Source organism: Malaya genurostris, chromosome 3 (assembly GCF_030247185.1).
Source record: "Malaya genurostris strain Urasoe2022 chromosome 3, Malgen_1.1, whole genome shotgun sequence".
NCBI classification, from domain to species: domain Eukaryota; kingdom Metazoa; phylum Arthropoda; class Insecta; order Diptera; family Culicidae; genus Malaya; species Malaya genurostris.
In genome coordinates, this window is record NC_080572.1 from 210627370 (window position 1) to 210639875 (window position 12506).

Sequence of the window (12506 nt, forward strand, 5' to 3'; positions counted from 1 at the left end):
TCACTGGACAGTGTAGCAATTTCAGTTTATTTCATCTCTATTCTCTGAGTAACGATTGTTATGTTCAACAGTCGAATTTGCCATTTGTTGGTGCTTTGCTGCTATTGGCTTCAACTCAACAATCAAGTTACTCGCCTGCGACGTTTTTTTTTTATTTTTTCCCTACTCATATTAAATATAAATATTACAATTTTTCATTCATTAACATTTTGTTTCTTTCTTGCCGCTTGTTTACATCTGATTTAGATTACAGCACAACTATACATATCTAACTATTTCCGCGTTTCACACTTTTTATCTCCATTTTATTTTCCTGTGCATATTTCGCGCTCTCATTATGTGACCGACTTTGTTGGTACTAAAGCTCGTTCACTCTCCTACTAGAGATAAATTTCAAACGCAGATCGTTCTGCACGTTCCCCACTCTCTGGTATAGTTTGTCTCAATTTTTATACTATTTTCGATAAACTAGAGAATGGTTGTGTATTTATTTCTGCTCCTATCAGTGAGATTTTCAGTTATTAAAATTGCATGTTGTTTTTCAAAAAGGGCAGTTTGTTGTATTTGTTGTTCTTTGTGTTTGCTTTTTTGTTTGTTCTGGTTGCCAGTATAATTTTGACGTCAAATTTTGAACTCTTTTCTGTTTCCTTTTTTCCTTGATGTGTCTTTCAATTACAAATTGGCCGAAAAGTATATGCCGAAACTTGCTGCTGTATTTGCGTGTGTGGTAGTGTTTGTTGCGTGTGACTGTATGAGTGCTTATGTCGGTCTGTTTTGTTTTCGGTGCGCGCGTATTTTAAAGGGTGCTTTGCTAATGGAATTTTCTACTACACTTGATTTCGACATCGTTGGGAAATGTGTTATTTTTTGTAGATTTTACGTTGTAATGAAAACAAATTCGATTATTTCAATTAAACTGGTTTGTTTGCTAATTTTGCGCTAACTGTTTCTTAGGTTGGATATTTTATGTGATTCATGTAACTGCAGGTTTCCTTGTATCTAATAGTAATTTGATTACACATATCACAAAGTATTATTTTGCCTCATAAACACTGTATCATTATCGAATAACTTGTTATTACTGGTTTCGGGAATCCTCACTTACACAATTTGGTAATTTTTAGTTCGTAGTTGTTCTGATTTTTTTTCTTTTGTTAAATGTGTGTTGCGTTCGTTATTCATGTTTGTAAAAAAAGTCTTACGGAAAATAATACTTGCTGCATTTAGTGTGTATGGTTTTGTGTATCATTCTCATTAAATTCGTACAGTTCGTTGATGATTTAGTTAATTATTTGTATCTAATACGTTTTGTAGTGACTAGCGTTTTATAGGTTTCTGTTTGTCTATTTTTTTGCATAATTTATTCATTATCAATTAAATTCCTGATTTTTAATTCACTGTAACCAAACAGTCAAGTTGCGGAATGTAGCAATGCTTCGCTGAACTGATCGCACTAACTGTTTAGAATAAACGTCAAATGTAACAAAATTTCGTTATATATCGCAAAAGCTGCGGGTAAAACAGGATGCTTAATATTTAACTAGTTAACGTTACAAACTATCAATCGTTTAAAAATATTATTAAACCGTTGTTCGCATATTTGCTGACTAGGTGAGGCCATATAGTTGTCGGCCATTTTGTAAATTTGATTGGTATACACACATGCTGCTTTACCCGGCTTCCTTTTTTCCACTCGTTCCGTTTTGTTCGCTATCTCATTGTCGATTGCTGCGTTTTATTTAACATTTGACGTTTGAACCTGATTTGACGCACCTACACCTTTGTTAGTATATTTATTCTATAATATTTTTGTTTGGTTTTGCTATTCTCTCTATTCTGTTGCCTAATAGTTTAAGATGTATTAATGAAAATTCAGTCTTTATACACAGATACAAAATTTTAGCAAATACTGATGTTGTTTGGATTTGCTGTTTTTGCTGAATCGATCGTCTGACGTGGAAACTAACCAATGGTTTGAGTCGATAAAACTAGCCCAGCATTTGCTTGTAACTGGGGTTTGGCTCATAAACTTTTGAGGTGATTATAGTAGATCTTTGAGTATAAAAATATTCAATACGAAAAATAACTGTTTTGGCACATGGCTGAACAAATTTCGAAAAATGAATTGAATGAAATGTTAACAGGGTGAAACAAGAATCTCTCGTTTCGGGATCTCTTTCTGTACACAGATTCAAACGGTTGTATATATTTACTTTATAGTATAAAATTTTATCTACAAACTTGACTTAAAATAATTTTGATTACTTATAACCATTCTGTTTTCCTAATTGTATTTGGCCATGTATGTGTGTATGCTTCAACAGATTTTGCAGTCATCAGACGTTTCTGAGGAGTATTCCTTTCATTAGTTTTGATTTTGGTACTCGTAGTAGTTTGACACCGATTAGCTTTTGTAGTTCATTTTTAGTTTGGTCTTGTTGTGTAGCTATGTTCAAAAGGCTGACTGAAAGCAAAGTAGTAATATTGGGACTGGGACTAAAGATCTGACTAATTGTAAGAGAAATGTTAATGTTCATCATATGAATATAGTTTTACTCAAAGTTAAATTTGTTTAAAACAGAATACTAATCGAGTGTGCATTCAGAAATATTCGCAAATTATTCTAAATGAATAGATAGGAGAGAGCAGAGATTTGAAATTTGTAAGATTTTCAGGAAAGTCATCGGTCCGATTCGTTTTCGCATGGAAAAATATAAGTGTAAATTATTGCATGCAGATTTGTACATCAATCATTTTATGGTCGTTACTTTCCGGGATAAATTGTCAACAGTAAAAGGATGGAGAGTGGTATGGCTACTTGATAATTCATGTAAACCCAGCGATCATGAATAACTAGAGAGTGATGCACATCACTTTTTAGCTAGAGGCAAATGTCAAGTTTATTAAAATTGAATCCGAAGTAATGTGTTTAGTTCACGTGAGTGGTTGTTGTGTTTCTACAAATGGTATATTTTCATAAAAGAACATTCCAATTTAGACTAATCTAATCTTACTAATTCAGCAATTCAGAAAACAAGCTTTTCACACGGTATTGAAGTAAGAGGGGCAACGCGTGCATAGCGAAAATTCGATCTACTCACATTTGGTATAGTTGAATGTAACCAAATCACTGTCACGTTAGTTGACAGCCAGAAATCATAGATCGAGTAAAAACCATCTAAGCCAGTAATTGATACTGGATGATGGATATTGCGTAAAGACACATACTTAGAAAATTTCGCAGAATTCGGTAATTTTTTACCAAATTTTCAACAGTTGAACGTTCGGTATTCAGTTCGGTAATTGAATTGATTGCCGATCGTTCGGTAATTGCTGAACTGTCAAACAACTACCGAAAACTGCGTAAACCAAATGGGTCTAACTAATTGTTCGGTAATTTTTTGTTTTTTTTTATATTTTCCTTTGGTTAAAATTCTTTTATTTTCGGATTTTAGAAAACTACACATATTCACAAAAACGAATGAAGAAAGTTTTTTCGTGGTTTTATTCCACGAAAAAAGGTCAAATGTTCTGGCTGACCGGAATTATGAGTACCTTCCAAAACACTGCACAATCCGTCGAGTCCACCAGAAATTACCCTTGAACGATTTGTGTAGGCAGCAAGTGGATAAGTGATACAAAATTATTTTCTGCCTATAAGGAAACAACATGTTTTTAGTGATTCTAATGTTTTAAAAACGTTAGCACCTGTACCTCAATCCATTCGATGAACTCTACAAGATTTTGATTTGATTAATAAAAAGACACTTACTGAAAATTTGATCAACTGTTTGACAGTCAGTTTTCACGACAATTAGTATTTACAGAAGTTCGGTTATTGGAAGATTATTTTACCATACGGACGGCATGGGTTTAACCGTACTCGGCGACTATTCAGATTTATCGCATGAATTGTATATCTATTTACAGAACTCTGTAATGAAAACTGATCGTCCGGTAAAAACTTGCATAATTTTTGTAAAATGACGTTCATACACTGAAATATCGGTAATTTCTATTGATTACCGAAAGTTTTCATCAAAAAAATTACCGAACAATGGAATTTAATCTTAGTGTGCGGACTTCAAACGGCTTCCCAGTCGGAGAGTTTTCCAAACACATTAATCGGTTCAAATCTCAAAGAAATATCTCATGTGGAAGTCCATCTGTTCCTGTTGTTTGGTGAGAGTCATTCACATCACAACCGGTACCCTTCTAACATGAATGAGCTCCACATTAAAGAATAATAGTACACTGAAAATAATTTGTACGCTAGGGTCATGTGCAAAGCATTGGAATTATCACTACATGTAGAACACGTGAAATTCATGAAAATATACACTTAACTCAATAAATGCGTTCTGAAATAATTGGTCTGGCCGTTTATTCCACCATTCCATTTGTTAACACCTTCAATTTCGATTATGAAAATTGATGACATAACCTCATTTAGCATCAATAACTAAATATAGTTAAGTATTGAAGAAATTCTTTATTTTTTATGAACAAGTTGAATGAATGCAAAAGTTTTACCCATTCCGTAGGTTTGTTTAAAGAAAAATTACTATGTTAGTAACTAAAGGGTGATTTTTTAAGAGCTTGAGAACTTTTTTAAACAATAAAACGCATAAAATTTGCAAAATCTCATCGGTTCTTTATTTTAAACGTTAGATTGGTACATGACATTTACTTTTTGAAGATAATTTCATTTAAATGTTGACCGCGGCTGCGTCTTAGGTGGTCCATTCGGAAAGTCCAATTTTGGGCAACTTTTTCGAGCATTTCGGCCGGAATAGCCCGAATTTCTTCGGAAATGTTGTCTTCCAAAGCTGGAATAGTTACTGGCTTATTTCTGTAGACTTTAGACTTGACGTAGCCCCACAAAAAATAGTCTAAAGGCGTCAAATCGCATGATCTTGGTGGCCAACTTACCGGTCCATTTCTTGAGATGAATTGTTCTCCGAAGTTTTCCCTCAAAATGGCCATAGAATCGCGAGCTGTGTGGCATGTAGCGCCATCTGGTTGAAACCACATGTCAACCAAGTTCAGTTCTTCCATTTTTGGCAACAAAAAGTTTGTTAGCATCGAACGATAGCGATCGCCATTCACTGTAACGTTGCGTCCAACAGCATCTTTGAAAAAATACGGTCCAATGATTCCACCAGCGTACAAACCACACCAAACAGTGCATTTTTCGGGATGCATGGGCAGTTCTTGAACGGCTTCTGGTTGCTCTTCACTCCAAATGCGGCAATTTTGCTTATTTACGTAGCCATTCAACCAGAAATGAGCCTCATCGCTGAACAAAATTTGTCGATAAAAAAGCGGATTTTCCGAATGGACCACCTAAGACGCAGCCGCGGTCAACATTTAAATGAAATTATCTTCAAAAAGTAAATGTCATGTACCAATCTAACGTTTAAAATAAAGAACCGATGAGATTTTGCAAATTTTATGCGTTTTATTGTTTAAAAAAGTTCTCAAGCTCTTAAAAAATCACCCTTTACTTTCGCATTTAATACTCGATTCCCTCTCAGCAGGCCGTTCTATTTTGTTGGTCGTTGAGCGCTCGTTGAACGACATACTGCACGTAATATTCGTTCAGTTAGCTGGAACGGTTTGTTGTTGTTTTTTCGCTTGCAAAAATAGTGTGGAAATTAGATGTTACCTTTATATAGAAAGAAAATTTGTTGTTACTCTACGTGAAGTAGAAGTATTGTACAGGTATGTAGTGTTAGCTTAAAAAAAAAGTGGAAAAAACTTCGGAAATTCTCTAGTGAAACTAGTCCATCGGGGCTCCAACTCCTCATAATAAAAATGGCTGAACGATGGCCGGGTTTGTTGAACGAAAAAAATTGCATTCGGTTCAACGGTTTGTTTCAAAATCAGCAAACGAAGGACCCGTGTTGGACTCCCGTTGAACGATTGATTGGACTTCCATTGGAGCAACGATCCAACGTATTGAACCAACGATGGACCACCGTTGAGCGTTTTTTAAGAGGGTTCTTATATTGCTCTATGTAATAATTTGCTAACTTCATCGTTTTCTTGGCCCATAATGTGAAACATAGAAGGCGCGGAGAAATTTGAGTTTTGCGTTTGAAAGCCAACATGAATTTCATATGAAAGTCACATTGTTTTCCCTACAGATTTCAATTGAAACACGGTTGACCGAATCAAGTGATTTGCAAATACATTTATGCTGTACTCATTCCCACTTGAAAATGAAGTGTTTAACAAAAGTAGCTCGATTCAATAGCAAAACAAATCACATCCGAGGGAAAAACACATCAAAACTAAGTGAAAAATAAGCTAATCTTGCATCTAAGTGAATTTGCACATGAAATCTAAAAACAAATAACTTTGGTTATGTATTGAAATGAAAAAGCATATAAAATTGAAGTGCTTTTGAGTATGAATCGATCGTGCAAATTTTTATCAGTGTAGGCCGTCGTCTAGTGAACCCTCAATAAGACGCGAATGACAGTTGTCAGCGAAATGCAGTTTATGTAAATTCATATCCTTCGGCGGGGAAGGTGACCAAGGAGTCGGTGCAGAACTAGATGGAAGGTGTCAAACGAAAGACCCAGTAATTCGCATTTGCTAAGAAAAAAGCTTGAGTGAATACTTCAGCCATCTGACACCGGTATGTGAGCACCAGCCATTTGAAAGTATACCGATTACGTTGAGCCCCTCGCGTTTCGAGCCCCAAACACTGCGATGTTTTGATACTCATCGCGACTCTCAAATTGTGAAAATTATTTCCACTTAATGTCCCAAAACACTTTCTGTTGTATTTTAGGTAAACCGACAAGTTATTGTGAAAGAGTCGACACAAAATTCACTAATTTTCGTGCACTAAACAAGGTAAACGCGTTAAACAAATGCATTACTGTTTGTTTGTTTACGTTGCAATCAGCTGATTTTGAAGTTCCGATTTAGATCTCATCAAGATGGCGTCGTGACAGGGAGCCGGAATACTTATTCTAGATTATGTATGTATTGAGCTTGAAAGAAGAACTCGATAGAAAGTTTGATCGTTTTACAAACATTCTTGTTTAACCAATTTTTGCTCGTAACACCGAACGAACATAAATAAAAAATTTCGTTTAGGACATGTTTATCAATTTTCATACGTATGGAAATATGTATGTAATTACTTGAGAATATTTTGGTTATAAAGCCGTTTGTTTGAAATTATCCATTAATAACTGACTCAAATATTTAACGAAAAGTTTTCATAATATAGGGAAAACCGGGGCTACAACGGACACTTTTTGGAAATTGAAAAAAAAAACATCCATTACAACTAGGTTTTTACCCAAGTTATCTCTACCGTTGGGTAGACTCAACCTTCCGTTACAGTTCCCAGTTTGTGATTTGTAAAAATATGCATTAGTTTTCATACCAAGTCACGTGGAAGTGAATAACCCGAAATTTAATATTTCAGACAAGGATGGCTTTTATCGTATCAAAGAACGCTCGCTCGCAACTCTTCCACGATTGAATCAGTGTCATCAAATAGAATCGGAAATCATCGCAACAACAAAAAAACCGGCATGGTACATTTAACATAGAATAGACACTAGTGCGAGAGCGAATTTCTCTCGGTGAACCGTCTGAGAATCAACGGCTAGCACGCTGCTGTGGGGATTCTCTCTGAAGCAACATACGGTCGCTTGTTCTCGTTTCGCGATCCGATTCTGTATAGCGACCCTTACACGAGACAATATTATTGTCAATACAAGGAGTATTGACAATACTTTTGATCGTGTAATGGAAACTTCATTGGATTGACGAAAATATTGTCAAAAAATCAAACCTGCTCATCAATCCTACAATACTTTCTCTCCAGAGAGGAAACAGTTAAATATGTACAATGACCGTTTCTCTCAATGTTACTATATTCAGTTGCAATATTTAAAGCTCCAAACGCATGATTTTTTCGAAAAACGCGGACTCAAGTTACCAAGCCAATTGGATTGACGGTATTGACAATACTTTGGATTGACAATAATATTGTCACGTGTAAGGGCTGCTAAAACTGCTCATCAATCCAACAATACTTTCTCTCCAGAGAGAAACTGTTAAATATGTGCAATAATCTCTTCTCTCTATATTTTAATATTCATTTGCAATATTTGAAGCTCCAAACGCTTGATTTTCTCGAAAAATGCGGACTCAAGTTACCAAATCAATTGGATTGACGGTATTGACAATACTTTGGATTGACAATAATATTGTCACGTGTAAGGGCGGCTTATGGGCAGTGGATAATTGCGATAGAATCATTTTACTATTGCCGCTTATTCTAACTATGTGCATATAACCTTTGTATAATTTGTGTCTATGAAAATGTATGTGAATGCTCCACACAAGGGTTTTTAAATATTGCAACCTAGTATGAGAATCATCAAGTCGAATCATCGATTAGATTTTCTGCGATAATTGTCAACTTGCGATTCTCTCTTGGTAAATTCCACACAGCGGCGATCATAAGCTGCCCTTACACGAGACAATATTATTGTCAATACAAGGAGTATTGACAATACTTTTGATCGTGTAATGGAAACTTCATTGGATTGACGAAAATATTGTCAAAAAATCAAAACTGCTCATCAATCCAACAATACTTTCTCTCCAGAGAGGAAACTGCCAAATATGTGCAATGAACTCATCTCTCAATATTTCAATGTTCATTTGCAATATTTGAAGCTCCAAACACTTGATTTTCTCGAAAAATGTGGACTCAAGTTACCAAGTCAATTGGATTGACGGTATTGACAATACTTTGGATTGACAATAATATTGTCACGTGTAAGGGCTGCTATAATCAGACTGAAATTTTTTTAAGGGCCATGAAATACTCAGAGTATGAAGTGGAGCGAAGAAATGTAGAAAAATTCTCTCGAGGTTCATGCATTGAGAGACTCGAATTCTTGTAGCATCTTCTACCGGATTGAAAATGTTGTATACAATATAGATAAAATTGAGTAGCTTCTGTAAAATTTTCAGCAATCACCAACACTGATTTCAGAAACCGCGGGGCTAAACCGGACTTGTTATGGGGCAAAACCAGACTATAAAGCTTCATCCAAAAATTAAGAACAAATACAATGGGGTGTTAAATATTGAGATTACTTTAATTTCTACTTTTCGTGAGACTGACGCCTCAACCTCCAGCGAACTGGTTTCTGTCTGTCACACGAAAGTGCATTCAAAACGTCAATCCATGGATCGGAATAATTGCAGGTTTATTAGATATTTAAGCTGTTCGGGTAACCCCGTGTCCGGTCTAGCTTCGGTCTCACCTAATAATTTCTTGAGTTTAGAGAACCCCAAAATACATCAGCATAGCGAGCAGAAGGCTGGAGTCGGCTGGAAACGCTATACAACACACGACCAAAACCCTATTAGAAAATGATGCCGGAATCGGCTCAGCATTTCAAATCAAGCTGTCGTCAAATATAGACGATGCATCATTCATCATACTAAGCAAAGTCTTGGTATTACATTTATTTTGTGTAATAAAACCATTCAGTTCCAATAGACTTGGCGGTTTATTTTTAAGATATAAAATCATTGCATGACTCGTACTAAGATCCTATTGAGACTTAGGCTGTGAATCATTTCGCGGTTAATTTTAACTTTTGGTTAAAATATGACACTCGAGCAGTTAATTTGATGTTGTCAAAAATAACCCTGCTCGAGAGCATGATTATTTTTGACAGATCGATGGTTATTTTCCGGCACTGAAAAAAATCTTGCAATGCAAATTCTAATATTAATCCTTTAGTTGAAATTATTTCCAGTGGAAAATAAACCCAAAAAACTTTCCGTCCGTCAAATTTTGAAATGGGCCGCAGTTTTAGTAAAATTTAACTACTCGACACAAAATAACCACTCAAGTGTCAGAATTCAACCAAAAGTTAAAATTAACCGCGAAATGGTTCACAGCCTTAGAATTAGCAAGACTGACACTGAATAGAAATAGGAGTTTCCGATACTAGCCGGAGCTTCTTTTACACGTCCGGAAGAAACTGTCTTAGTTTAACAAGAATTTCTTTGGCGAACGGATTTGGTGTTCTGCCAAATTTGCTATCGACATGTTGTGATCACTTTTATCTCGATTGATCAATACAAAATACTAGCGGATCACAAATCTATGTCTCGTCTAAAATGACAAATATGCTTTGCCTTCAGTCAGTCATCGAAAAGGAAAATAAAGAAAAAAAAATATTTCGAAGTTTTTTGTTTATAGTAATTTCCTCTAGTATCCTGCTTGACAGTCCGTTGATCTGAGGGACGAGTCCTTTACATAATCCATTGTAAATACACATTTTAGCCATCGCTGGAACTTACTGCAGAATAAAAACACGTCCGTAAAAATGCATTAGATGCACCCAGTCGTTACTATAAATATTAGGATCAACTTTATACCGCGATCGAGTAGTCTGACGGGTGTCCGCCCGGGACTTGGCCTCCGGGACCAACATTCCCTCCTCCTCCTATGCCTCCACCACCACCACCATTACCTCCGGTGCCAACACCGCCTAGGCCACTGTTGGCGATGATCGCACTATTGTTCTGCTGAGGACGCGACCACAGCGACGAACGCATACCCAGTTTCAGCTTCTTGATCGTATCGATGTCGCACTCGGCCTCCGACAGCTCCAGCCGGTCCGGCGTGCCACTCTCGATCGGCATCTGGTGGAACAGTGGACCTCCACCGCCTCCCGGTGTATTGTCGGGTAAATGTAGTGGTGTAAGTAAGGATCTCATAGTTCCCCTATACATATAGATGTGTGTTTGGTTGTAGTTGTTGGTTGGATTTATTTGGTTTGGGTTTGCTGTGCTCAAACAACAGAATTCACGAATTGCAATGATTCAACTACATGAATTGAACGGATTTTATTTTAAAAATTTGTTAGATTCGAATGGTTGTTGAAGAAACCTCCTTTTAATGGTTCCTAATCTAACACGGTTTTGGGCTCTAATGTATTCTACTAACGGAGATTTCGATTTAGAAATAACGATGACTACTAGTTCAGATTAGAAGTGGCGTAATTTCATCAACAATCGGAGGATAATCGTGATGGAGTGTTGATTGTTCTACTACTGTGTATGGGTCGGAACTGGGACGGCATGCGGGGAAGTTGAATCGTTTGAGTATCGTTTTGACAACTACTACGAGGGGATGTTATTGGCGATTGAGCGGTTTTGCTACTGACAGAGGACTTGTGTCGTGGTGTTGTGTTTGTATTATGGAGATGAAGGTGATGGTACCTTGATCTGCCACGACGAGGTAGTGATTTTTGTTCGGACATCGGCGACAGGTCGGACGAAGTACTAGATTGCGTGCCGTGATAGATAAGACCTGGAATGGAACGCATGAAATGCTGGTTATAGACGAGGTCGTCATCTCCGCAGGCGCTTCGTTGTATCAGATCATCCTTACTGTGCTTGATCTTGGCGTCGAGCTGATTCGATGATTCAGTCCGACTCGATGTCAGTTGATCTTGATCGGAGTCTGATTCTTCACTTTCTGGTTCTGTTTTACGTGAATGTCTCCGCCGACCTTTGGATGAGTTCTGGTCCGTTGAGCCGTTCAAAGAAAGAGGAAGAAGAAAGCTTACGTTAGTTATGCGCATCTTCACTGGCAAGAACTCACGTATTCACGCATTTGCTAAGCCTCTACCGTGCGCTTCTAATGAACGAAAACGGTCTGTTTAACAGTGTGTTTACAAATGAACATAAGTGTGTAATTTAGACGAAATAACTAAATCAAAGCATCAACTAGAAGCCAATCAGCGTGTGTGAGTGTGAGTGTTGAAGTTTGGTAGAAATAAACAAATTCAAACGCACGATATTATAGTAAGGCGACTGATTATGAAGTTGTCTCAGTACCGCTGCGGGTGGAGGTGAAGCACATCCCTCGGTCATGGCACGTTCGTGGTACATGAAGGAGTGTAGTAATGTATTAGTCGGACCGCTGTGATGAGGCTGAGCAAGAGTGCTTGCTTCTGAGAGTTGAAATGTGGCGTACGGTGAAATGTCCTCGGAGGTTTCTATCGGTAGACATATGGAATGATTTATCTTGCCCACAGGCCGACATGATTTCAGAAATACCTGGAATTTTATCGCCTGCTTGCAGTGCCACCTTGTGGATGGTGGCATAATAGCGATCACGCTGGGCATCCGTGCTCTGTTGGTTGCCGTCCATCGTATCCTTCCGTTCACGACCACGTTGGCCTGGGAAGTAACGAGGCGGCTCAGAGCCGATACCAAAACAGAACAGAACAATATACTCACGATATTTGTAGCAAACTACCGTGAAGGCAATGCAGATGATGGTTGCCGTAATTGTAATGATTATCGGTATTAGCAGCTGAATATTGTTGTAGAAAACTTGAGAACGTTGTCCTCTTTGTACTAGATCTGGCGGAGGTGGGTCTGTAACGAATGTGAATCAGTTAGTCAATTCAACGAAGGACACTTTCGGCATA

At 37.2% G+C, this 12506-nt stretch overlaps 1 protein-coding gene across 17 annotated transcripts in view; it reads right to left on the minus strand.

Moving 5' to 3' along the window:
- Positions 1 to 12506, minus strand: part of LOC131434696 (cell adhesion molecule Dscam2) — a 446907-nt gene continuing 434401 nt past the window's right edge. For 2 of the 17 annotated variants that reach the window (XM_058601701.1, XM_058601700.1), the window contains exons 14-18: positions 12313 to 12453; positions 12130 to 12252; positions 11866 to 12068; positions 11287 to 11591; positions 1 to 10789 (exon numbers count right to left, since the gene is read on the minus strand). In XM_058601701.1, the coding sequence (XP_058457684.1) occupies positions 10435 to 10789; positions 11287 to 11591; positions 11866 to 12068; positions 12130 to 12252; positions 12313 to 12453 (1127 nt within the window). In that variant the 3' untranslated portion in view covers positions 1 to 10434. Of the gene's footprint in view, positions 11592 to 11865; positions 12069 to 12129; positions 12454 to 12506 lie in introns of all 17 variants that reach the window. The other 15 variants (XM_058601704.1, XM_058601703.1, XM_058601699.1 and 12 more) reach the window with 13 other exon arrangements.